The 27,127-nt window shown below is 37.0% G+C and overlaps 1 protein-coding gene across 1 annotated transcript in view; it reads left to right on the top strand.

Annotated features, from left to right (window-relative positions):
* Positions 1-27,127, top strand: part of MRPS9 (mitochondrial ribosomal protein S9) — a 59,864-nt gene that overhangs the window by 2,794 nt on the left and 29,943 nt on the right. The window contains exons 2-4 of the mRNA XM_010360973.2: positions 8,122-8,301; positions 25,917-25,979; positions 26,063-26,093. Coding sequence (XP_010359275.1) covers positions 8,122-8,301; positions 25,917-25,979; positions 26,063-26,093 — 274 coding nt within the window. The remainder of the gene's footprint in view (positions 1-8,121; positions 8,302-25,916; positions 25,980-26,062; positions 26,094-27,127) is intronic.

Here is a 27,127-nt window from a genome sequence, read left to right as displayed (position 1 = left end):
GAGCGAGACTCCGTCTCAAAAAAAAAAATACAAAAAACTAGCCGGGCGAGGCGCTGGCGGTGCGCTGTGGTCCCGGAGGCGGAGCTGCGGAGCTGAGATCTGGCCCTGCCTCGCTGGGCGACAGAGCGAGACTTCTCAAAAAAAAAAAAAAAGGCGGGCGCGGTGGCTGCGAATCCAGCCTTTGGGAGGGCGGGCGATCCGATAGGCGATCGAGACATCCTGGCTAACCGTGAAACCCCGTCTACTAAAATACAAAAATCTAGCTGGCGGGCGCTGTCCACTACCGGGAGCGCTGGGCGGAGAATGGCGTAAACATAGCTGAGTCGGCCACTGCACTCAGCCCGGCGACAGAGCGACTCGCCTCAAAAAAAAAAAAAAAAAAAAAAAAAAAAAAAAAGTTTGAGAAACACTGATTCAATAAGGAAAAAGAAGCGAGTTTTGTTAAGCTATTCCTGGGTTCTCAGTTGAGACCTTCACTAGCAGACTACCTCTTGCATACCAGTCTTGTGATATGCATGTTTTGTGTTAATACCTCAGTACAATTGCAAATGTCTGAGTGTCCCAAATTTGGGGTGGAAGAGGCAGTCTTACTCATGAATGGCCAAACTTTTCAGATTATATATCCATGAATATCAGGGATCTACAGTGTATTGTGATATTTACAGAGATAAATACAGAAGAGCACAGAAATGATACGCCTGAGTCAGACTAGAGTTTTTGACCAGGTGGAGGATCGTCATGGGCAGCTTCCCCGAGGAAGCAAAGGAAAATAGCGTCTTTAGCAGCAATTAGAAGTTATATGAAAACAGAAAGCTATTCTATTCAAGGAAGACATAATAGGTGCACAAGGGTATAGAGATGTACTGAGTAATAGTGGGTTTTGTCAGCAACAATTGGTTATAGCATAGGGTTTTGGTGAGAGAATGGTGAGAGACAGGACTGGAAAGTTTGGCAGGAATCAGTATGGTCTGTTTTGCTGTGCTTAGGTAGCTGACTTTTTTACCTGTCACAAATGCAAATAGTGTTAGCATTATTATGCGCAATTGACAGTTCCCTTCCATGCTGTACTACAAAGTTTACCCATGAATTCATAAATCCTCTATCAATATGGCTAATATAGGAATGCTAATTTGACTTTCTATAATATTTATGATTTTTATAATAAGGAAAAGCAAAAGCAATTGCTGTTTTGAGAAGTATTTCTACAAAACAATAGGATGCTTCTTAATTATTCTCTACCACTGAGCACTTTCCTGGTGCTTAAACATTTAGTTTTTGCCAAGCCCAGATTCCTTTGTTGATTTACACCGTCTGCCAGAAAAGTGATCAATGACATTAAATGGCTTGGTCCTTTATATTTTGGTTTCACTGTAAACACATTCCTGTCTCTGTCTAAAGTATCTGTTTTGTTTTGTTTTGTTTTTTTCATCTCCCATGCTCCTGGAGATTATAATAACCTGTATTTATCACAGCTTTCTGTTGGTCTACTCTAGTAGGGGCTTCATAAATTTTTTTTGACAAATGGCTAAAAAACGCTTTGGAAAACAAATGGTATAATTGACTTGAATTTGTATCAGATGCTCTATACAGCTCTGTAAATTAGTTATGCCCCCGCCCCTGATAATTTTTGAATATATTTATTTTGAATCCCAGTTTATTAGCAACGGAAAAGAAAAGCCCTTTGGTAGGATAAGCTATTGCCTTTGAGATCTAATCCTGTCCTTGTAAGGATAGAATTGAGTGTGTTCTTCATTGTTTTAATTACAAAAAATACCTCTACAATAAAATTTCCACTTTCCTTATTTGGCAATGTATAAGTTTCTTATTTAATAAGAGCTTGATAATAAATGCTACTGTCATTCCCACCTCTCTTTCCCTTATAAAACAAGATAAGTAAACTTTCTTGTACGTGCTTCGTTGTTGCAATTAGGATGATGAATGTATCAGTTATTTATTGCTGCATAACTAATTATCCTAAAACTTAGCAGCTTAACCAACAGACATTTGTTTTCTACAGTTTATGTGGGTCAGGGTTCTCCAGGCACACCTTGCTGGGTCCTCTTGCTCAGGGTCTCTGGTAAGGCAACAGTCCAGGTATTGGCCGGGGCTGCAGTCATCTCAAGGCTCCACTGTGGGTGGGGAGAGTCTGCTTCTAGGCTCACTCAGTGTTGTCATTAGCAGGATTTAGATTCTTGCAGGCTGTCAGGCTGAAGGTCCCAGGTCCTTGCTGACTGTTGGCCAGAGCCCTCTCTCAGCTCCTGCCACATGCGCCTCTAGGGCAACTCAGCACATCTGGCTTCCCTCAGGCTGATGAAGAAAAGGTAAGCAAGAGAAAACAGCAGGTGGCAGATTTGCTGGGAGCCATCTTGGAAGCTGCCTACAACAGTGGAAAACCCACATATACTTCTTTTCTTGTTATCTCAGTGTCTCTCTCATGTATTTAGGTCTTTCCTCTACGGTTCTTATGTGCAGGCATATATGGGTGCCTATGTGTGTGCACGTGTGGGTACATCTGAACACCTGCTGTATCATTCTTTTTGTCAGATAGGATTATTAGCTTAAAGAAAACTGCATCTTTACTATGTTTTGTTTTCTTATTATGGCAACATTCTCATTTTAATATCACTCATTTCTTTACAATTGTTTCTGTTAACACTTGATACAGAACCTGGTCTATAATAATTGCTCAAATTTGTTAAATGAACTGGTAAAGTAGTTTATTTTTAGAATTTTATTCTGCAAAACCAAGCATATAAAAAATAGAATAATATAATGAACTCCACAGATCCATCAACCAGCTTCAACAATTATTAGTATTTTCCCAGTCTTGTTTTTATTTCTCCCCTCCCTACCCCCCAGAGTCATTTAATGTAAACCCCAAACATTCTGTTATTTTACTTATAGGTACTTGAATATGCACCTCTAACATAAAGATTAAAAAAAAAAAATAGATTCCTTGTCACCACCATATCTAACAGAATGAACAGTAGTTTTTTATCATCTGTTACCTATTTCATGTTCAAATTTCTCTGAATTGTCCCAACTATAAAAAGTTGGTTTATTTTAATTGGAGTTAAACAGGGTTTATGCGTTTTATTTGATTGATAAGTATATTAAGTGTCTTAATTTATAACAGGTTGTGGAATTAACAGAAATGGTAAATTTTGTTTAAGTAAGTGGATTTCCTTATTTACTTAACATAGTATCCATTTCCCCTTCATAGTAGCATCCCAGTTTCCCCAGGAGGAATTAGTTCTTTTTCACTGGTTATAGTTGAGAAGATCTGGCTATAGTCCGGAGTAATCTGGGGCACCTGACTCAAAGTAATCCTATCAGATGTTCCTCCTCCTGAGATCCTGAGCATACAGGCAGGACAGCTGGAATACCATTTTGTCTAAATGGACACATTCTGATTGAACCTGCATGGATAACTTTTAGTTGATAGAGATCCTTTGGACCCTGCCTGCTTTCTTTTCTTTTTTTTTTTTCTTTTTTAAATTTTTATTTATTTTTATATTTTATTTTTTGGGACAGAGTCTCGCTCTGTCACCCAGGCTAGAGTGTGCAGTGGCGCTCTTTCGGCTCACTGCAACCTCCACCTCCCGGGTTCAAGTGATTCTCCTGCCTCAGCCTCCCAAGGAGCTGGGATTACAAGCGCCCGCCACCACACCTGGCTAATTTTTGTATTTTTAGTAGAGACAAGGTTTCACTGCGTTGGCCAGGCCGGTCTCAAACTCCTCAACTTGTGATCTCCTTGGCCTCCCGAAGTGCTGGGATTACAGCCGTGAGCCACTGCACCTGGCCGCAAATTGTTCTTAACAGTGGCAAAGCAAATTCCCTTCAAGAATTCTTGGTGTTTTTAGGTAAAGATATGTTTTTTTCACACTCTTAACCTCACCTTGTTTAATGGATTATATCAATGAATAATGGACTCCTTTGAATGTAAATATTTTTGTGTGAATTCATTGCTGGAATAATTCTGGACATTTAATAAACATATTCAATATCCAGCTACTGATGCTGTGATAACTTTGTAAATTTAATGTTATAAGTTTCCAGAGTGTCATACTCTTAAGCAATGTGTAGAAATGTCTTTGAAAAAGATCCTAAAGACTTTTTATGAAAAATAGCAAATTAGGGCCATTTTTTTTAAACCCTTTCTAAATGAACAACAGTGAAAATGTTTATATATATGTTTGAACCTCAATCATGTTAAAAGTGGGAAAGCCGCTACCTTATGTCACAAACTCTGGAGACTATAGACAGACGCAATTTTAAATCAAGTGAAAAACCAGGTCTTCAATAATCACCTCTTTTGCTTGAGAAGATGCTAAAATGTTGCAGGAGCAAAAGGAACAGTGTGGAAGAGACAGCTGAAGAAAATACAAAGGGATATTTACCTAACAAAATGGAAGAGTTATTTTACCACAGCTACTTCACACCGTCAAGGACATTTAAAAATCAGTTGAGTGAGGAAGAGCTCTATGAGATAGGATAAGACAAGAAGATGTGATTAAAAGAAACTGTTGAGGCGAGAATTTTGAGGATAGACCAATGATATAAAAAGCTAAAAATTCATAGTGGCTGCAGTAAGCAGAATTGACACTGCAGAAAGAGGGAAAAAACCATGGAGTCAAGATTTCAAAATCATACGGAATGCAGAAACAAGGGATAAGAAATAAGACTAAGAGAAGCTGATCTAAACTATGGAGAACAGAAGAACAGATAATTGCTGTGGCTGAAAAAGAGAGCTGAATAAGTCAGTCAGAATTCATTGGATATTTATTTTTGAAGTTGATAGGAGTACATTTAAACATTTTATTCAGAGACACATGTATTGTCACTGGTAAAATGAGAGCAAGCTGTATATGGTCAAAATTGCCAGCTCAAAAGCCATAAAAAAGAAAACCCAATTTTTTTTTTTCTATAGCAAAAGAAAGAAACTAGGAAGGAAGCATAAAAAATGTAAAGATTAAATAAGATGAATGACAAGACAGAATAGCTGTTAAACCCCATGTGACTTGGGTATTCTCATCTGCTAAAATCTCAGATTGGGTTAAAAACACAAAACCTAAAATAGTCTAAAACTTAAATGAAAAAGATGGGCAGTGATATTCCAGGGAAATGTAAATAGGAGGTAGAAAGGGTTGCAATATTATGACCCAACATAGTTGAAGAAAAAAAATATTACATAGGAGTAGAAAACTTTGTCATGCTGAACGGTACAATCTACCCTAAGACATGACTCTCTGGAACTAAATAGCACATTGAATATACCACTGAAACACAAAAGAAACCAACCATAGGGAAAGAAAATTGACAAAAGATTACAGACATTGTATGGATATAGATTCCTATCTGTTTGGAATTATTCTCCTGGCTCACTAGTAATGAGAATTTTCTCTTAGTATGAATGGATACTTAAAATTTTTTTCTCTAGTTTCTTTCTTTCTTTCTTTTTTTTTTTTTTTTTTTTTTTTTTGGAGACAGAGTCTCCCTCTGTTGCCCAGGCTGGAGTGCAGTGGCATGATCTTGGCTCACTGCAACCTCTGCCTCCCGGGTTCAAGCAATTCTCCTGCCTCAGCTTCCTGGGTAGCTGGGATAACAGGCACCCACCACCATGCCCTGCTAATTTTTGTAATTTTTTGTAAGAGATGGGGTCTCATAATGTTGGCCAGGCTGGTCTCAAACTCCTGACCTCAAGTGATCCACCCACCTCGGCCTCCCAAAGTGCTAGAATTACAGGCATGAGCCACTGTATCTAGCCATCTCTAATTTCTTTCTTACAGTTTTTCTGTCTGTACTTTACAACCACTGCATCACAGTTCTTTGAATATGTGGTATTGCGTCTGTTAAACCTATCACCTTTTGGTCTCAGCAGACCGTCTTCTATTTCACAGAGAAAATAGTGGGCGTAAGACATAAGTAACCTTGCCTTTGTGTCTACCTTCCCTCACCTACAAACAATTTGTTTCATTACTAGTAGAAGACTGTTTTTTGTCCTAACACTAATGCTTGCCATTTTTTCTGCTTCTCTTTGAGTGTCAACCTCATGTCTCAGGTAAGGATTATTAACAGACCTGTACCTGAAGCTCAGGTCTGTTCATGCTCACACCCACAAGGCCACCTGCCTCCTGGACATCTATCTTCCTGGGATGTCCATCAACATCTCACACACATTCTCAAATCTGAACGCATCACTTTCCTCCCTGATCTTGCTCCTCTTCTGGAATCCCTTCAGTGAGAGGAGCCATATGCTCCAGGAGGCACATTTCTCCTCCTGAGGGCTGTGGTTGGTGATTGGCAGGGAGTGTGGTTGTAGTGACCTGAAAGAAAGTCTTTGTGGGTTCACGTGTATTAGGATTGTTTTAGCTGTGAACAAAAACATTTTGTCATGTTATTTATAAAAACCAGCAATGTAATCATCCTTTTGGCAATGGAACATTTGGGAGAATTATCTCTACTATGTGATTGCTACTTTTTGGCCCCCTAATCACACCTTTGCGATGATTCTTGGGGTAGAAAGATAATTTCTCTTCACTTTGAATATGTGAAGCAACATTCTCCATTGCCTAAAGAAGACGTAGACTCATAAAGAACACATTTTAAAATCCCCTGGAAAACAGTAAAAACGTAAAATGGGAACCACTATGGTGGGGAGTTGGTGCTGGTGGCGCTGGCCTGTGGCGAGGGGAGCAGGGGTGTATAGACAGGCTGTGCCTGTAAAAGAAGGGACCATGCGTTAACCAGTTGTGGTCATGCTTTTACTCGTTGACGGCAACACTGTATCTTCACAAAGCATTGTAAGAAACGATAATGATTGGCTAGTAGTATGTTTTAGAAGGATGTGATCCCCTAAGTAAAAATAAGCTCAAGTTTCAGATAATTTTGAATTGCCCTTTTCTTACTCCTTAAAGAGTAAGAAGAAACTATATTTTTACTATCTTAATTCGGAAGAGTTTAAAAACATGTATTTTTTTCATTAATTGGGTATTGTTAGATTTCTCCTGTATTTTTTTCTTGTATTTTCTGGTGTAACTTTAGTGACAAGTTACTGTAGAGGCATCTGAATGTAGGATTCTCGGAAGGGAAGGGGATGGAGATAGGAGGAATGGTGCCGGTGAATGATGTCTGTCTGAGTGAGATTTATGTTTATGAAAAAGGAAGTGAGTGGATTGCTAAGATTGTGGTTTTAAAGCCTGAATATTGCTTTAAGCGTGTTTAGAATTGTTGGGGCCAGGATGAAGGTTGAGAACTATAGGTTTAAGATCTTAAGAAAAGCCAGGACCAGAAAGATCTGTTCTGGTTATTTCCAGCTACCGGATGCAGCTGAATGGCATTTGAAAACATTTTTCTCGTTCTTTAGCATCTTTGATTGAAGGTGAAATCTTAATGCCTTTGAGGGAAATTCCTGGTACCACAGCATAAAAGGACCAGCAGCAGCAAGTGTGATATAATTACTGATGCCTTTAAAAGATATGCGAGCCCTTATTTCTGCAGTTAACATGTTGAACCAAATTAATAATAATAAATCTTCTCAATGTTTAGTCAAGCAATTTTTTCTTTTTATCACTTTAATATAAGGATCATGGAATAAAGTCTTAAGCTAAGCCAAAAGATGGTTAAAGATGGGCCGGATTTTTACCCACAAGTAAGGTGAATACCCACAGTGTAAAGTGCTCTTCCCCAGGCCATGCCGTTTGCTCTCATGTTTTCTGCTTGCTGGTTTCTGGTGCATCGGTATTTGCCTTTTTAAGGGAGTAATCTTTTACTCTTTATCCCATGTGCCAAATATCAAAACTCACTGACATTGACCAATCATTATCAAAAGTGGATGTTTAAAATAGATCAGGAGGTAGCATACCATTTACAGGTATTTTTGGTTTTAATGTATTGAAATGCTAGTAGCTTAAACTACATTGTAAGCAAGCTTTTGAGCAGGGGACAGATTCTAACAACTTTTTTAGCAGACCTTTTAAACTTTTTTTTTGGACTCCTGTCACTTGAATACCATAATAAAAAAAGACAATTACTCGCATATATTATTTTATTTAAGGACAGTGGCCTAGAAGATCACAGTCTAATTTATTTTCTTTTCTTTCCATCTGTATTTTCTGTTAGATATTAAGGCTAAGACATACTGCAGTTGGAACAACAAAGAAAAATGTTCCCGCCTCAAAACGTCAAACTTACACAGAGGATTTTATTAAAAAGCAGATTGAAGAGTTCAACATAGGAAAGAGACATTTAGCCAACATGATGGGTGAAGATCCAGAGACTTTCACTCAAGAAGATATTGATGTAAGTACAGTTACTCTGTTGGAAAAGTAATTGCTGTAGAGTTTTAGATATTAAAAGCACTTTTCTTCATGAGCCCCTTAGCTCTGTGTTTTAATCAAGCTGTCAGAATAAAGAAAAATGCTGCTATCCATTGCAAGTTGGAGCCACAGTTTCAAAGACAAATGTGCAGGATTTACATAGTATGGTGAGTTTTAGGTGTTACCTAGAAATGAGTCTATAAATGCTCATACACTATTGGGAAATGTTTAACCTATTGTGTAGTCTTAGACTCAGCTTTCTTACAAAATGATAAAACAGATGATAATGAAAATAGAGTCAAATTTATATCAAGTCCCGTAAGTAAACCTTGGCCCAGTGTTTTTGTCAACTTAAATATGTATCTGAATTTTCAAAATGGGGGCATAGTCTAAGTGATTTGAAAATTAGGATCAGAATTCTATTCACTCTTGAATTATTATATTCCTGATAAAAGCAATAATTGTCGATAGTATTTTTGCTGGACATCCTAGAGTAGCTAGCAAAGGAAGTTGAATTTAACAACTTTGAATCTTGTCCTTATTTTTAAAAAGTAACATCTAATATCCCATGATGTTTTATATTTAACCGAAGAACAACATCTTTGTATAGATAATAACATTCTTATATGATTTTAATATTATTTTTAGTCATTTTGTGCACGTTAGTTTAATTTCAATCTTTTTGTATACCTTTCCTATTTATAAATGGTACTGAAGTATCACTTTCAGGCCCCAGAGCAACATTGTTTATTCAACCAGAAGGATTTCTTTCTTTTTTTTTTTTTTTGGAGACGGAGTCTTGCTCTGTTGCCCAGGCTAGAGTGCAATGGCACAATCTTGGCTCACTGCAACCTTTGCCTCCCGGGTTCAAGCAATTCTCCTGCCTCAGCCTCCTGAGTAGCTGGGCTTACAGGCAAGTGCCACCACACCCAGCTAATTTTTGTATTTTTACTACATATGGGGTTTCAACATGTTGGTCAGGCTGGTCTTGAACTCCTGGCCTCTGGTGATCCACCCACCTCAGCCTCCCAAAGTGTTGGGATTACAGGCGTTAGCCACTGGGCCCGGTCCAAAAGGATTTCTTATTGCTCTTCTAGGTTAGGTGATTTGTAGTTAGGGATTTTGTAGCTGCTGTCCTCTTTTTGAATTTTGTGGTAATCTGGACAATATTGGAGGATATTGTCTATGAAGAGATGCTATTCTTCTGTTATGTATAAAATATGAGATGATAGATATTACTTTTTAAAAATTAGAACAAGGTTCAAAGTTCTTAAATTTAAGTTCCTTTGCTAGCTATCCTGGAGCATTTAGCAAAAAAAAAAAATTATTGACTGTTATTTCGTTTATCAGGAATGTAATAATTGAAGAGTGCAACAGGAATAGAATTCAGGTCCTAATTTTCAAATCACCTAGAACATAGACTCTCTAGACTCTAGATTTGCCTACCCCAGACTTTCATATAAGTAGAATCATATAGTATTTGGTCTTTAGTAACTGGCTTCTTTCACTTAGCACTTTCATGTTTATCTACATTGTGGCGTGTATCAGTACTTCATTCCTTTTTAATACTGAATAGTTTTCGATTGTATGGATATACCACATTTTACAAATTCGGTCATCAGTTGATGGGCATTTGGGTTTCCATTTTTGCTTATGAATAATGCTACCATGAATGTGGATGCTGTAAAGTTCTTGTGCAGACGTATGTTTTTGTTTCTCTTACATATATACCTTAGAAACCATTGCTAATCCAAGGTCATGAAAATTCACCCCTATATTTTCTTCTACTAGTTTTGTAGTTTTACCTCTTACATTTAGGTGTTTGATCCATTTTAAGGTTATTTTTGTGTGTGATATGAGGCAGGGGTCTAGCTTTGTTCTTTTACATGTGGACATTCATTTGTTCCAGCATCATTTGTTCCAGACTATTTTTTCCCGTTGAATTATTTTGTCACTCATATTGAATATCAGTGTAACTATAAGGGTTTATTTCTGGACCCTATTTTATTCCATTGATCTATACATTTATCCTTATGCCAGTACCACTTTGTCTTGATTACTGTAGCTTTATAGTAAGTTTTGAAATTGGGAAGTGTAAGTACTCTTCCTTCCTTCTTGCTTTTCAAGATTATTTTGGTTGTTCTTTGCTCCTTGAATTTTCATATGAAATTTTAGGATCAGCTTGTCAGTTCCTGCAAGGAGCCACCTAAGATTTGGATAGGGATTGTACTGAATCTCTAGGTTGATTTTGAGAGTATTCCCATCTTTATGTTAATTAAGTCTTCTGATCTCTGAACATGGAGTGTCCTTCTATAGATACAGATCCTCTTTAATTTCTCAGTGGTGTTTTGTAGTTTTCAGAGTCTAAATTTGGCACTTTTTTGTTAAATTTATTCCTAAGTATTAATGCCTTAGAAACTTCTCTATTGTAAATAGAATTGTTCTCTTTTATAATATTTTTGGGTTTCTTATTGCAACTGAATAGAGTTGATTTTTGTTTATTTTTGATTTTGAATCTACATCCTTGCTGAATGTACTAATTCTCATAGTTCTTAGTGAATTCCTTGGGATTTTCTAAATACAGGATATAGCAAGATAGCCCATATATAGAAGGATGTAGCAGGATATCCCATATATTTATGAATCCCAAAGAATCCACTAAAAACTACGAGAATTAGTAGGATATTTCACCTGCAAATGGAAATAGTTTTACTTCATTTTTCCTAATCTGGATACCTCTATTTAGTTTTACTTCATTTTTCCTAATCTGGATACCTCTATTTCTTTTTCTTACCTAATTGCCTTGGCTTAGAACCTCTAACAATGTTGAGTAGAAATGGCAAGAGTGGGCGTCCTAATTTTGTTCCTCATCTTGGGGGAAAGCATTCAGTCATTCACCATTAAATATGATGTTGGCTGTGGGTTTTTCATGGATGCTCTATCAGATTCAGTAAGTTTTTTTCCATACCTAGTTTGTTGAACTTTTTTGTTGTTGTGGTTAGTGTTTTTGTCACGAAATGGTATTGGATATTGTCAGATTCTCTTCCATTTTGATGATTCGGTTTTGTCTTTTGTTCTGTTGGTATGATGTATCACACAAATTGATTTTTGTATGTTGAATCAAACTTGTGTTCGTGAAATAAATCCCACTGCTTCGGTGCATATACTCTTTTTTGTGTGTTTCTGGATTTGGTTTGCTAGCATTTTCTTGAGGTTTTTTGTGTCTAATTGATATTGGTCTGTAGTTTTCTTAAAGTGTTTGTCTAGTTTTGATATCGGTAATACTGGCCTCATCGAATGAGTTGTGAAGTGTTCTCTCCTCTTCTATTTTTGGAAGTTTGTCAAGAATTTGTATTGATTCTTCTTGAAGTATTTGGTTGAATTCCCCAGTGAAGCTGTCTGGGCCTGGGCTTTTCTTTGTGCGTTGTTGTTGTTGTTGGGTTTTTTTAACTGCTTGCTTTTTAAAATGGTCCTACCTCTCTCTCTGTGGTTTGTGTGTCCCTGAGTAACTGTTCTCAGCAGTAGGATTTCATTACCCAACTGAGTTTACCGCTAACATGTTTTTGAGCAACTCTTAACTACCTTTTTGGTTTGTCTGTTTGTTTGATTGATAAAGGCAAGGTCTTGCTATTTTGTTGACAGCCTGGTTTGGAACTCTTGGCATCAAGTCATCCTCTGACCTTGGCCTCCCAAAGTGCTGGGAGATTAAAGGCATGAGCCACCATACCCAGCCACACTTAACTACCTTTTTGGATGTACATTGGGCATATGTAGCTTATTGAAAACAGAATCATTCAACAATTTTGTAATTTTGTCTGAGGGGATAAGTATTTTCACAGTGTAAGTATTAAACATGAATTTTGTTGTTTGGAGTAGTTTGTTCATTGCTTAGATGTTTACCCAGAATATTAGTTTGGGATGTTAATATTATTTTCATGAGGACTTAATTTATATAGAGTAGCCATGGTCTATAATTTAATTCAAGTACATAGTTAAAAGTCTAGGCTCACTATAATTTTCACATAGACAAATTAGGCACCATTGTATTCAGGTTAAGCTATTAGTTATATAGTTTAGAAACTAGTTTTTTCATACTAGTTACCCAATTACTAAATGATTGTGAAGACCATTTTTTAATTGCATTTGAGCAAAACATTTAAGATTTAAAACAATTATTTCATATATTAAAATATGTTTTAAAAATTTTGGCCGGGCGCAGTGGCTCAAGCCTGTAATCCCAGCACTTTGGGAGGCCGAGACGGGCGGATCACGAGGTCAGGAGATCGAGACCATCCTGGCTAACACAGTGAAACCCCGTCTCTACTAAAAAATACAAAAATCTAGCCGGGCGAGGTGGTGGGCGCCTGTAGTCCCAGCTACTCGGGAGGCTGAGGCAGGAGAATGGCGTAAACTCGGGAGGCGGAGTTTGCAGTGAGCTGAGATCTGGCCACTGCACTCCAGCCTGGGTGACAGAGCGAGACTCCGTCTCAAAAAAAAAAAAATTTTTTTGTTTAAGTATTTACAAAAGATGAAAACCGGTGATTCCATCTAGAGTACATTTTTAATAGAGAAATCTAAAAGGATCCTATAGCTTAGTGAATACATTATCATTCAATCAGGTAGAAACAAATTTTAAACAATGTATTTAGTTCCGGTTCTCAAAATATAGAATTATTTTCAGAGTCTAAATTTGGCACTTTTTTGTGATAGAGAAGAGATATTTAACATCACTATGTAAAGATAAGTGGTGGCAGCTATTCTATACTTTTAAAACTGTGCGTGTGTATATATGGTAAAAGCAACTTGATGTCATCTTGTGTGATTGTGTTAACCGAATATTATAAAAATCTACCTTTAGATTTAGCCAATTAAGTAATCAAATCATGAATTAATAGGAAAAAACATCCAATTGCTTCTTTAAAATATATAGACTTCTAAAATGTAGTTGAATTTCTTGTGAGGATTGTAAATGCAGAACATATAGAAAGCTTTGTTAGATTGATTTTTTTGTCTTTTTATTAAAAATTCACTGTAGTTGAAATGATCTTGTAGAAAAATACAGTACCTGGGATTAGGAGATTCCTTGCAATGTCACTAACTAGTGTCATTGAGCAAGTCAGCGCTCTCTGTCACTTGATTTTCTTATCTCTAAAATAATAATACCAACTTGCCTACCTCAGAATATATCTAAAAGGCATGAGATTAATGCAATGTGTTATTATTCCTGTTACTATTAACAGTAATAAATACCATCTGCCATAACTGGAATCATTCCCTAGTTCTCTGCTTTGTCACACAAGTCTTCCATGCCACCTGAGAATGAGTGCTGGGGAGAATCATCTGAAACACTGTTGGGTACATTGATTTATCACTGATTGACTAAAGGGGAGATTGCTTTATCTCCTGTAGGTTGACATTGTCTCACCTAGCTTGGTATCTAAAAAGCCCTTATGGAAGTTAGCGTTAACCATTTTCCTTGACACCAGTGACATAATTTTGCTGTGCTAGACTTTGCTGCAGGTGATTGATCGGCTTCACTGACTCTTGTGGCATTTTATTAAACGTAGTGCACCCCTTTTGGTATTGCACCCCTTTTGGTATTGCATTTATTAAATTTAGTGGACCCCCTCCACCTTTGTGGCACCTGAGTAGATGTAAAAGCAAAAGAGAACAGTGACAACCGTTACCAAAGAATTAAAATTAAATACTCATATGGTTTTCTGTTTTCATTTATGTTTTTTAAGCTGTTGTTTTTATAAGTGGCTTAGCAGTGTATATCAACTGAAAGAGACACTATGGCTGATGAGTCAGCATTTCCAGGCTGCAACAACGGGTTATTTCTGAAAACAAAAATAATTTATCTAAAATCAAGAAAATATTCTAAGCTTCCATTGCAATTGTTGTTATATATTTAGAAGTTATAATGCTTTTAAAATATTTGGCTTTTAACATATTAATTAAGACTAAGTGCAGTAACTTTTCTCTAATTATTTAGTTTGATCAGGAAATTAGATATTCCACAAAAGTGAATTTTCCAGATAAGGGAAACCTATTTTTAAGTGTTATTTGTAATGAAAATTACTACCATATACTAAAACCTTCTATGTTATGTGTGAAATGCCATCTGGGAGCCTGATATACATTGCCACATTTTATCTTTGTAAAAACCTTATGGGGCAGGTATCTTTTTTTTTTTTTTTTTTTTTTTTTGGCAATACTAAGGCTGTACAAGGTCTTTCTGTATCCAAAGACGGTTCTTTCTACACTTTCAGATTAATTTTTTAAGTAACATTTTCTAAAATAAATTTCAGTCTCCCCAACCTTATTTAGTAGAATATAGTGAGTATAATTTAATCTTACAGTGCTTTAGGATTTTCCTTTTTAGTATGGCTGTTAGCCCCTGACTGTGGCTCGTAGAGCATGACTGTTCCTGCGATGAATGGCCCGGCTATACTGTATTACTGATTCTTGTCATCTCCCTTGCTGTCAAGATGTCTTATGTCAAAGTGTCTGCCTCTAGCCACCCTCACCTGTCTTCCAACCTTCTGGCATAACTAAACTTGTTAAGTGTGTGAATTAAAACTAAAAGCCTTTGGACTCTGAATGAGGACCTATGTGCCCTCCTAGTAAGTAAATCCATGAATTTATGTCAACTATTGCAGTTCTTTATAGGTCGTTTTCATTGATTTCTAGTTTTACAACTTTACTTCAGAGGGTTAAGTTTGAATAGAAATCTGGCCTCACCGAATACAGCATATATAATTTATGTGTGAAAATTACACCTAGCTAATCTAATATGCTAATGCTTCCTTAATAAGGTTTATTAAAGAGTACAGTGTGAGTTGGTAAAAAGGACTATGACGGATAAAACTTTTGAATAAAAATAATTCTGCTTGTCACTGGTGGTACTTATTTTAAAGTTTTATCACTTAGAAGATTTATCATTATTAAGCCTACAGGATTCTATATATTTCGGATTTTTTTTTTTTCCAGGATTACTTAGCTTAAATTGGTGCTCAATCTGTTTATTAAATTTACAAGAAAAACATTATTTTTATTGGTGAAAAAATAAATTGCTATAACTAAAAAGGAATTAGTCATTGGCAGGTATAGAATTTCATTTCAAAGTAGTTTAATTTTTGCCCAGTTTCTTAAATTATATTGAAACAAAATAAACTACCTGTTGTTCTTACTCACTGAACCATGATGGTGCCACTGATAACCTTGGAAGATCTAACAGGAGGAAAAACAGGTAGCCTCTAACAAAATTAGTAGTGTGTATGGTGTTATCCTGAAAGTACTTTAAATGCAGACTAAATATTTAGTAAATAGACCTTAATGCTGTTATCCTCAACTCCTGTTTCATAAATCTTTCACAGGTTACTGCCAAATGTTGATCAGTGTGTAAAAATTATTTTTGGCTGTAAGAGTGTACATAACTGTTAGGAGGAATCTGTCAGACGGAAACTTGAGCTGAGTGAGTCTTGTTTTTTAGTGTAAAGAAAATTTGGTGTGTATGGAAACTGAAGAACTAAGCCCATGAGTGAGTAACAGAGGCAGCAGAAACAGTTTTCCTTACTGACCCCAAAACTAAAGAACAACTAGGTGAGGAGGGCAGCAACTGCCAATCTAACTTTATAGACCTTGTAACACCTCCTTGTGCTAGAGTGGACGTGGGGTAACAGTGATTGCTAACCTGTTTAGTGAAGTTTCTTAATCCTGTCATGTGCACCATCAAAAATTCTTTTACTCAAAATCATACTGTAAACACCAAAAAGTTGAGGACCACTGATATTTGCATTTTCCTTTTCCAATGAAGCATGTAGTTGTTATAAAGTTTAGTTTGGAGACCTTTCAGTTATATTAAATATTATGAATACAGACTTGCACTTGCATTTACTAATGTCTTTATTTGGGAATTAAAAGTTAAGTTCTACATTACTATACAATTTCAGGAAAAATGCCAGCAGATTGATATATAGCACTGCTGAAGTCTACCAATTACTTTTTAATTGGTATTATAGACCTCATTCTGAACCAGAATGTTTTATTCTCCTAAGTGTGAATATGCTATATGAAGTTTCTCTAATTGATTTGCTGTGCCCATTCCATTTGATGTATCATTTTTCACAATATTTCATAATTTGTGCTCACTTCTAATGAACAGAGTCGTTAGGACAGGCATGTCTAAGTACAACTGACAGCTAACATTAGGTGCCAGATGCAGTTTATAAAGCTATGTAGAACTGTAGAGAACAGTTTAAATAAATTAGCACCTGTACATTAGTCTCACTTGCTGGTAATTTATAAGCGAATCAGTAGAGATGACATTTAGGTAAGTCATTGATCAAGTTAACAGCTGCAAACCCACTGCCCAGCTGGGATGCCTAATTAATAGAGATTGCATTCCTGACCCAGTGCTTCTGGGTTGAGTCTGCAATCCTTTTATACTTTGACTTAAGCCTAAGAATATACTCAAATACTTTGCTTTCATTTTAGGGAACTGTTGAATATCAGTATTCTAGTTAAAACCTACAAATGGAAGAAATGTGTTCACTAATGAGGATTATCTTACTCCATTTCTTATTTGGATTAAATTTTTAAAATTTACATTCTTACCTTTTCTTTCTTTTCTCTCAGCACTTTTTTGTTTTGGATTCACATTAAGTATAGATGACATGCTGTAGTTCAATGGCCATTACTACCAGCTTTGTTGTAGAAATCCCCTATTTGGAGACTACTTGGTTGTTAATATTCTGTCTTGTAACAATAGATATGTTTGTTAATTTGGATCAATAACAATACAAGACAGACTTTAACCTTGTAACCATTTAATGAAGTTTAAAAAACCTTGCTGAAATACATCTCAGTAACGTTAGTACAGTGCTGAGTTGCACGATTAAAATTAATTGACAGTAAATAAAATGAAATTGATAGTAAACAAAATGAAAATTTACTTCCTCAGTTGCACCAACCGCATGACACTGGGCATAGTATCCACATAGGCTACTGGCTATCATTTTGGACAGCACAGGTTACAGAGTATTTCCATTATCAGAGGAAGTTCTGCTGGACATGTTAGGATTGCTCCTTCATTTCTTCCCACATAAGAATTTGTAATTTTTGCCTTGTGTTGCTTACAGGAAAGAGAATACTTGGAAGTATAAGTAATATTGGTTTACAGTTTCCATTTTGTCTTTCATTGAAACAGTTAAAAACACCTGAAAAATTGGCTTTGAAAACAGTTCAAAAATACTACAAAAGAGAAAAAAGAAATTTAGAAGTATAGAACATGGTTGCTTTTATCTGAATAAAACAGCAATGGACAAGGTGCCATGGCACATGCTGTAGTCTCAGCTTCTTGGGAGTCTGAGGCAGGAGGATTTCTTGAGCCCAGGAGTCAAGGCTGTAGTGCGCCATGATCTCTTCTGTGAATAGCCACTGCTCTTCTGGTCAACATAGTAAGACCCAATCTCTCAAAAACAAACAAAACTTTATTAAAACAGTCACAAATTACAGAAGAACAAAAGGTTTATATGACTTTTATATGTATATACATACATATTTATGTATTAATATGTATATTGCATGGATTTGGGAACCAGAATTGAGAAACATCAAAACACCCTAGTCTAATAGCAACAGCAGTCAATACTAATTTGTGTACTTTTTCTTATGAAAAATTTCATTCATACAGAAAAAGAGAAATTCTATAATGCGTACCCATATGACTGTCACCTGGATTAACTTCTTAACATTTTGCTGTATTTGCTTCAACTTTATGTTTTTTGGCTGCACTATTTTATTTTAAAGTAAAATACAATTACAAACATTGTGATCCTTCTCTCCTAAATATATCTTCAAAAAATTAGGACATTTGCCTATATAACCACAATATCACTATCACATCTAAGAAAATTAATCTGAATATAGTCTGTAGCAGGAGGTGGAAAATTTTGTCTATGAGTTTGTGTTTACATTTCCCTAGTTGTCTATAAAAGAGTTTTTATAGTTGGTTCTCTCAAGCGCCCTGCAATCCATTTGGTTGTTGATTTATTCTTTGAGTATCTGTTATGTTCTAATTCTGGAGTGAGAAATTATTGACTAAGACAAGGTCTTTTGCCTTCAAAAACACACCTACAGACATGACCAAGGTAAAATCAAAGATTTGGTAACAGCGCATGGGAGAAAAAAGAACTGGTAGAAAGCAAAATAAGTTATTTGAGGAACAGTTTTGGATGTGCTGTTTGGATATGTAAATGGAAAAATCCCTAAGGAAGTTGACAAATAGTTTAGAACTACAGAAATAGATTTGGTCTCTCTCCCTACATCAATTTGCTTGAAAGGAAGAGAATCAAAGATGGAACTCTGAGGAAACAGCACTTAAGGGATGAGCAGAGGTGTGTTTAGGAGGGATCAAGAGGAAACTTGCAGAGAGGTCGGAGGGGAATGTGGCTGCAAGAAGGAAGGGAGCCAGCAGCCTTATGCGGATGAGACCTGAAAGTAGGTCACAGGATTTGAAAAAAGGCCTCAGTGACCCCTGACAAAGTAATTGCAGGACCAGAATTATGGTTAGGCCAGATTTAAATCTGGGGAAGAAAGCCGTGGGTACTTAGGGGAGTGGGTGGTTGCTTCTCAGCACAGGAATGTGAGTGAGAATTGAGTTGTTTATGGGCCTGGATGCCACCAGGAGCACAGTCTTGTTTAGATGGGTGCTTCACATGATCCTTGAGGTTGTTCACAAATGTGGCATCATTGGTATGGAAGGGAGAAAGGTGGGCCTCACCCCTTTGTGAGTGCTGTGAGCAATGTGGAAGCTGAAGGCAGTGACAAGGATGGGGAGGGAATGGAATGGCCAGATGGTGTGGAGCTTGAAAGAGGCTCGTTCTCTGTTTGACTGAGGTGGCACCAAGAGGAGTAATGGAGAGCCCAGTGGAATAGGGAGGACTTCCAGATAAGGCTGCATTTGATCTATGATCTTGAAAGATCTTGAAAGACAAACAGCGATGTGTTAAGTGGAGAAGAACAACAGCACTATTCCAGGCAGACGGAACAATTTGCAAAGGCATTTGTTTAGAAAGCAATAAATGACTGGATGACTGGTAAAAAGAGACAGATGCAAAGTATCACTGAAAAGAGTAGATGACCACTCTCCTTTGTACCCTCTGTGTAACCTGTAAGTATTTCTCTCATAGGTCCTGTGTGTATTATTTTATCATGCCGTTTTGTTTTATGTGTACTATTACAGCAGCCCCTGTGTTTGAGATTATGTATGCATCTGTCTCCACTGGTAGAATGAGGTCAGGAGCCATATCTTAATATGTATCTTTCTAAACTAGCAGAGTGCCTAGAACTCAGGTGGGATAAATATTTGTTGAGTAAAATTTATTTAGGTAAATAATCTATTTCTTTAAGCACATTTGGCTTTTTCTCCTAATTTTACTACTAAATAGCTGGATGTCCTTGATGTCAGTGAAAAAGCCAATCTGTTATCTGAGAGAAGATTGGTTCCCTGATATGAACAAAGGAGAGTATGTTATGAAATTAAATTTCAGAAGGTTCAGGTTCTGGCTTTGCCATTTATTTCAGTGTGAGCTACTTAACTGCTACTTCTTGGTCTGTAAAATAGAACTCACGAATGCATGCTATTTTATGTCATAAAGTAATATGGGAAATAATGTGTTTTACATAAACTGAACATTTTTGTATAGTTAATTAATATGTATTGAATGACTACTGTGTTGTATTTTTATAAATACCTTTTTAAATCCTCACAACAACTAGATAAAGTTGATATCCTCGCACATCAGAATCACTGAGAGTGGTAGTATTTGAAAAGTCTTATTATAGTTATAATAAGACACAATGAAGATTATGTTATTACTTACACTTTCATCATGTTTTCATGTTCACCACTTCTTTTCTTTTGAACTCTGTAGTGTTTAGTGAAAGTAAAGATTTTCCTGTTTTATAGCACATAATACTCTGGCTAAAACATATCTGTAAGGCTGTTCAACTCAGTACTAACACTCAAGATTCTCTTGTTGTATGTATTTGCTGTTTATCTCAAAAGGATATTCATCTACTTGTGTTTTAACAGCTGTGTGGTAACTGAACGTTAAGCAGACACAGAAAGCAACACAATTTTTTTTTCATAATAGCCAGGTAGTCCTTTGTTTGCTTCAGAATTTGTAAAGGAAGGAAGGAAGGAAGGGAGGGAGGGAGGGAGGGAGGGAGGAAGGAAGGAAGGAAGGAAAGAAAAGAGAAAAAATTCTGCATAGAATGCCCATAGGAGATAAATGGAAGTAATAGGTTAGGTTGTGTTACTACTATTCCACACATACTAAACAGATGGCAGGTCACGTGCCAGGAATGTGCCTTTTCTGTTTTGTGTGTTTTGTTATTTGGTTTAAAAACAACTGGCCTATTTTATTTCCTATTCCCTCTTTTGTTCGTTTTTCTTTCATCTTTTGTTTTTCATTGTTTTCACTGAATTTGCAATATTGCTTTTTACCTGACATGGTATCTTTTGCTTTGTGGACCTTTTCACAGTATTTGGTATAGTACCTAATATAGTGAGGGATTGTAATTTAATAAGTATGTATTAATTTCCTTTTAGCTGAGAAAAATTTTTAAAGGCAAAACCACATTTTCTGATACTTTCAAAAGACTTCTAGCAAATTCTTTGTTGGCTTATTTCATCTTTTTAAAAGAGAGATTGCCCGTAAGCCCTAGACATCCTTTGCAATCGATGCTTTCTTTTCAGTTTCCAACCATTCGCTTCCTCCTGACTTTTCTGTCTTAGTCTTCATGACAAATCCAGCTGTAGGTTGCAATTCTTCAATTTTCGTTTCCCACTAGGATTCTATTCATTGGTCACCTAAGTTAACAGTAATTTTCATATTTGGAAATGATGCCAATGACAGCTTGAAACTTGATTGAATTGTCTCCTTTGTGATTACAATGTGTTCACTCTAAGTTGAAGAACTGTGCTTAGTCTTCCACACCGTCTAGTGTTCTGATCCAGGCCCTGGCTTCAGTGGCCCCTTTGCTAAGATGCCAACCAGCCTTGGGCTGAAAACTGTATGACTGAGAACGAGGCCTGAGGTCTAGATGGCCCACAAGTGCTGTAGGCTAGTGTTGGCTTTGCTGAGACAGGTTGCGTTTGGGAAAATCTTACTTATTTTTAAATTTTTAACATTTTTTCCCACCTTTTTATTTTGAAACTTTTCAGATTTCCAGAAAACTTGAATATTCATTGAACAAATATAAACACATACCCCATCACCTAGATTTGCCAGATTTTAACATTTCGCCACATTTTCTTTGTCTCTTTTATATGTAAAACATTTTTTATTGATCCATTGAAAATTGCACATAAACTTAGCCCTGAAATATATCAATATATATACGTACATTCTTCATACCATTCTAAATGCGTACATTCTTCATACCACTATCTCCCACAATATCATTATCACATCTGATACAATTATAATAATTCTATATGCCATATATATAATCTTCATGAAAATTTCCTCAGTTTTCCCCAGAATGTCTTTATAGCTGACTAGTTGTTTTGTAGAATCCAGGCCACTTGTCTTGTACAATTGTGTCACATCCTGGCTTTCTGCTTGCTTTCTCATGATCAGATTGAGAATGTATAAAGGATACTTCTTAGGTGATATTGTATACTTCTCATTGCATCCATAAAGTCTAAGAGGTACATAGTCAGTTTGTCCTGCTGTGACTGATCCCTCTAGTGGTGACCACTAGACCTCTTTATTGTAGAAGTAGCCTTTTCCCTTTGTAACCAATCTATAGGATAATATTTTGAGTTCATGTGAATTTTCCATTCTTCAGTAACCTTTCAGCCAGTGGCTTTAGCATTTGTTGTTGATCCTTGCCTGAAATTGATGGTTAATTTGGAAGTTGTAAAATGGTGATTTTCTACTTCTGTCATTACTTTTACTTTTATAACATATTGTTCTGTAAAGTCGTTTTCTTTTTCTTCTTGCCCCTCCTCCTGAGTGTGTGTGTGTGTGTGTGTGTGTGTGTGTGTGTGTGTGTATGTGTAGGGGTGTGCGTGCACATGAACGTGCATGTCACCTATTGAATGTGTTGTGAAGCATTATCATTATTCTTTTATTTTTAGAGACAGGGTCTTGCTCTACCACCCAGGCTGTAGTGTAGTGACGCTGTCATAGCTCACTGCAGACTTGAACCCCTGGGCTCAAGCAGTCCTCTCGCTTCAGCTTCCTAAGTAGCTGGGACTACAGTCATGTGCCACCACACTTCTAAAAAAATTTTTTGTAGAGATGGGGTCTCACCGTCTCTAAAAAGAGATGGTGAGACTGTCTCAGACTCGTTTTGTGCTTTGTCTGCCTTGTGCCGAGAATCAGCCATTTCTCCAAGGTACTTGGTTCCTTATACTGGGATGTACGTAGGAACCAGTTGACCCTCCCGCTGCTCCTAAAGTTCCATTGCTTTATGCTTTTTCAGGGAACAGAACTAGGAAATAATATTTTTTGACTATTACAAGAAATAGTTTTTAAGATAAGAGTTTATATTGCTTAACATTATAGGGTTTTCCCTTTTACATTTGTATCTCTTCTATAATAAAATATTGGTCTCCATAAAATTAATATATTTACTTATTTGCTTTATGCCTCAGTATACATAAAATATTTCAGAATTATAATATCCATGTTCTGACTGGCCATAAGCCTACCAAGTAAAGATGAAGATTTCTTTGCAATTATTTTGTTGTTGTTATTTGTTTCTGGTTATATTTTTAGTTTCTTTCATATATAAAACATTTACATGCTTCAGAGCTTAACTTTACGAGGGATGCCCAGAGGAGTTTCCCTATGCCCCTCCCTCTACTCTCACCCAGCCCTTGAGAAATGATTTTTATTGGTTTCTACTTATCTTTTTTTGTGTTTATGTTGCAAAAAGAAGCTTATGCATATTTCCCCCCTATACTTACATGTCTTTTCTTTTTCTATTTCTTACACCAAAGCAGCGTTCTAGGTACATTTCTTTTGTATCTTGGCTTTTCTCTGTTTTACAGCTCTATAGTACTAGATTGCACAGATGTGCCCTCATTTATTCAGCCAACCTCTTATGTATGGGGATTTGGTTGTTTTCAGTGTTTTGTTCTCATAAATCAGTGAATAACGCGTGCTTATGTTCTTTTGTATTCATAGGGGTGTATCTTCTGGGTAAATTCATCGAGTCAGATGGCTAGGGAAATATATATGTTGTTTTGTTAGAAAGCTCCCACCTTCCCGCTGAAGAGGTTATAGCACCTGGCATTCCCACCAGCAAGGTGGCAGGGTGTTTTTCATAGCCTCACCAACGGTGTGCTGTCAGACTTTTGAACTTTTGCTAGTCCTATTAGATAAAAAGTGTTCTCTCAGTGGTTTTAATTGCACTTATCTTGTTTTGAGCCATATATTTCTTTTAAAAATATAATTTAATTCGTCAATCTTTTTTTCTTTTTTTGAGACCGAGTCTTGCCCTGTAGCCCAGGCTGGAGTGCAATGGGGTGATCTTGGCTCACTGCAACCTCCGCCTTCCAGGTTCAAACGATTCTCCTGCCTCAGCCTCCTAAGTAGCTGGGATTACAGGTGCCTGCCACCATGCCCAGCTAATTTTTGTATTTTTAGTAGAGACGGGGTTTCACCATGTTGGCTAGGCTGGTCTCAAAGTCCTGACCTGGTGATCCACTCGCCTCGGCCTCCCAAAGTGCTGGGATTACAGACGTGAGCCACCGGGCCTGGCCTGTCAATCTTTTTTTAAAAATTACTTATAAATTTTGAGTCATATTTATGAAAGACTTTCCCATTTCTTAGTTATAAAGGAATTCACCCATGTCGTATGTATTTGTTTTTATTTTGTATGTGTAGCCCTCTCACTCATTTGGAGTTTACTCTGCTATATGATGTGAGGTTTGGATTTCAGTTGTATCTTTTCCCAAATGACAATCAGTCGCAGTATCACTTATTAAGGCTCATGTGTGTAATCCAATACTGGTAGGCCAAGGCCAGAGGATCATTTGAGCTCAGGAGTTCAAGACCAGCCTGAGCAACATGGTGAGACCCTCGTCTCTAAAAAAAAGAAAAGAAAAAAAAAATTAGCTGGGTGTGGTAGTGCAAGCCTCTCGCCCCAGCTACTCCTGAGGCTGGGGTGGGAGGACTGCTTGAGCCTGAGAGGTCAAGGCTGCAGTGAGCATGATTGTGCCACTGTACCCAAGCCTCAGCGACAGAGTGAGGTCCTGTCTTTAATAAAAGAAAAAGTCTACCTTTTTTCCCCTGCAGCAAAGGAAGGGGGTGGGTGGAGAGGAACCTAGTTAAAACAAAAAAAGTTTGCTAAAGGGGCACACTGATGTTTGATCGAAGTTTTTTATTTGTTTGTTTATTTTGCACTCAAGCCTGCATGACAAAGCATGTTGCCCAGGCTGGTTTATAACACCCGGCCTCATCCACCCACGTCAGCCTCCCTCAGCACTGGGATTACTGGCATGAGCCACTGTGCCTGACCTAGGTTTTTTGTTTTGTTTGAAGTGTAATTTTGTTCTGAAAAAAGCTGAATGAGAGAATGAAGCTTGACCCAGAGACACAATTAGGCTTCCTAATATGACTGAATTTATACCCCCAAATTATAGACCTCTCCTTTTGGGGGCAAAGTCTGATCCAATGCATTTACTATGTGGGTAGGCAGAGAAGGCCCACTCAGAACAGGCTCTCTAAACAAGCAGAAGTGTATTTAAATGCACTACCGGGTCCCAGGCCGTAGACTCTTCATCTGGCACTGTTCAACAAGAAGGAAAGTGTACATTTTGTTGTTAATTGTGAGGCAGGGTATTGGAGAAGACACTATACAGGCTTAAACTATTGTTCTCAGCTGGGAGGCAGTGCTGCTTCCTAGGATGTAGGGGCATTTGGAAAGGTGTGGGGGTGAGATTTATCACGAGCACTGGGTATTACTGGTGTCAACTGGAAAAAAGCCAGGAATATTAAAGACCTGCAGTATGGGAGAAGGGTGCCTGTGATGGAGCTGTCACACCCACAATGCTAGTAGCATCCCTATTGAAAAACAGACATGGAAGAAGAACTTGTTTGGGAAGAGTGTAGTTTAAAAACTCTGCAAAAAGGTGAAAGACCATCTGAAAACATCAGGGGTGTCATAGTGGGTGAGACTTAGAGCCTGCTCTTTGCAGCCTGCTCTTTCATATGTGCATGACCAGCTGGGAGCTGGAACAATTGCTCTTAAGCACATTTCCACAGAAGCTGGACAGGAGCATCTCTAAGTGATCCTTTAAAAATAAAAGAGAGATTATTTGTGCTTTCATATTCAAGGAATGACACATTTAAAACTCACACTTGAAAATTGTCAATAACCAGTTTAATAGTTAATTTTTTTTCTTTTTGGATGAGTGTGTAGTAATTTTATCATCCCATTGAAATAATTATGAAATAAGATAATGCTTTGAAACTCTAATTCAATGTTCAGCCTATAGAAAGCACTCTATAACTATTAGTTCTAACCTTTTTTATATAACAGTTGTTAACTAACCTTTGTGTGTATTTTCAGAGAGCTATTGCTTACCTTTTCCCAAGTGGTTTGTTTGAGAAACGAGCCAGGCCAATAATGAAGGTAGTTATTTTAATTACCATTTTAAAAATTTCACTTTTATATGTTATGATAATTATCTAATACATTATTAATTTAATTTACAGCATCCTGAACAGATTTTTCCAACACAAAGAGGTAAGTTTGTTCAAGAATGAGATAAACAGTTTTTTCTTTACCGTATTTCCGTGTCAGGTTATGTATCAGCAGTTGCTCACATATTGTAGGGTGGCCCCCCTGTGTCACGGTAGTTGTGAAGCAGGTCAAAAAATTTTGTAACTAACAATGAATGAGTGAAGTTTGCAAACCATATCTTTTAAATTAAATACTAAAATTAGAGGGGGTTAGAGCTTATGACTATGTGAATGTCACACTAATTATTTGCATTCCAACATGTCCTTTGAGGGAGAGTTTGGGACAGAGCTGCTGGCAACTAATTCAACTTCTGTTTATAGAAATTTAAAACTTTCCTTGATTTTGGAAGCACATTTTCACTGACTATAGATTTTCTTTTCTGTTCTCTCAGTACTTTAATGATGTAATTCCATTGGCTTGTCTTATGTGCTTCTAGTGAGCAGTTAGCCATCTTCTAATGGTGTCTCCTGTTTTCTCTGGCTTCTGTTAAGATGTTCTCTTTATCTTTTAAATGTGTAAAAAAAAAATCTTGAAGAAAATACACAGCAAGCTTTAAGGTTGCCAAGAAATTGAATAATATATTTATTATACATTAGAAGCCTCTTATCCAGTGAGGACCAGTAGTTCTCTGTTAACTTAAAAAGTATTAAAGCTAGAAATCATTTCTTTAAAAAAACACTCAAAATGTAACTTGAACTTACCCATCAAGCTTTTGCTGTGACCCTAGAGGTTTGGTGGTTGTGAGTGTGTCTGCTCCTCCCCGTAGCTTTTATATAACCACGCCACTGATGCATCATCGCAGTCTTTCATTTTTGATTTTCTTTTTTTTTTTTTTTTTTTTTGAGATGGAGTCTTGCTCTGTTGCCCGGGCTGGAGTGCAGTGGCCGGATCTCAGCTCACTGCAAGCTCCGCCTCCCGGGTTTACACCATTCTCCTGCCTCAGCCTCCCGAGTAGCTGGGACTACAGGCGCCAGCCACCTCGCCCGGCTAGCTTTTTGTATTTTTTAGTAGAGACGGGGTTTCACCGTGTTAGCCAG

Source organism: Rhinopithecus roxellana, chromosome 17 (assembly GCF_007565055.1).
Source record: "Rhinopithecus roxellana isolate Shanxi Qingling chromosome 17, ASM756505v1, whole genome shotgun sequence".
Lineage (NCBI taxonomy): Eukaryota > Metazoa > Chordata > Mammalia > Primates > Cercopithecidae > Rhinopithecus > Rhinopithecus roxellana.
This window is presented reverse-complemented; position numbering and strand designations above follow the sequence as displayed.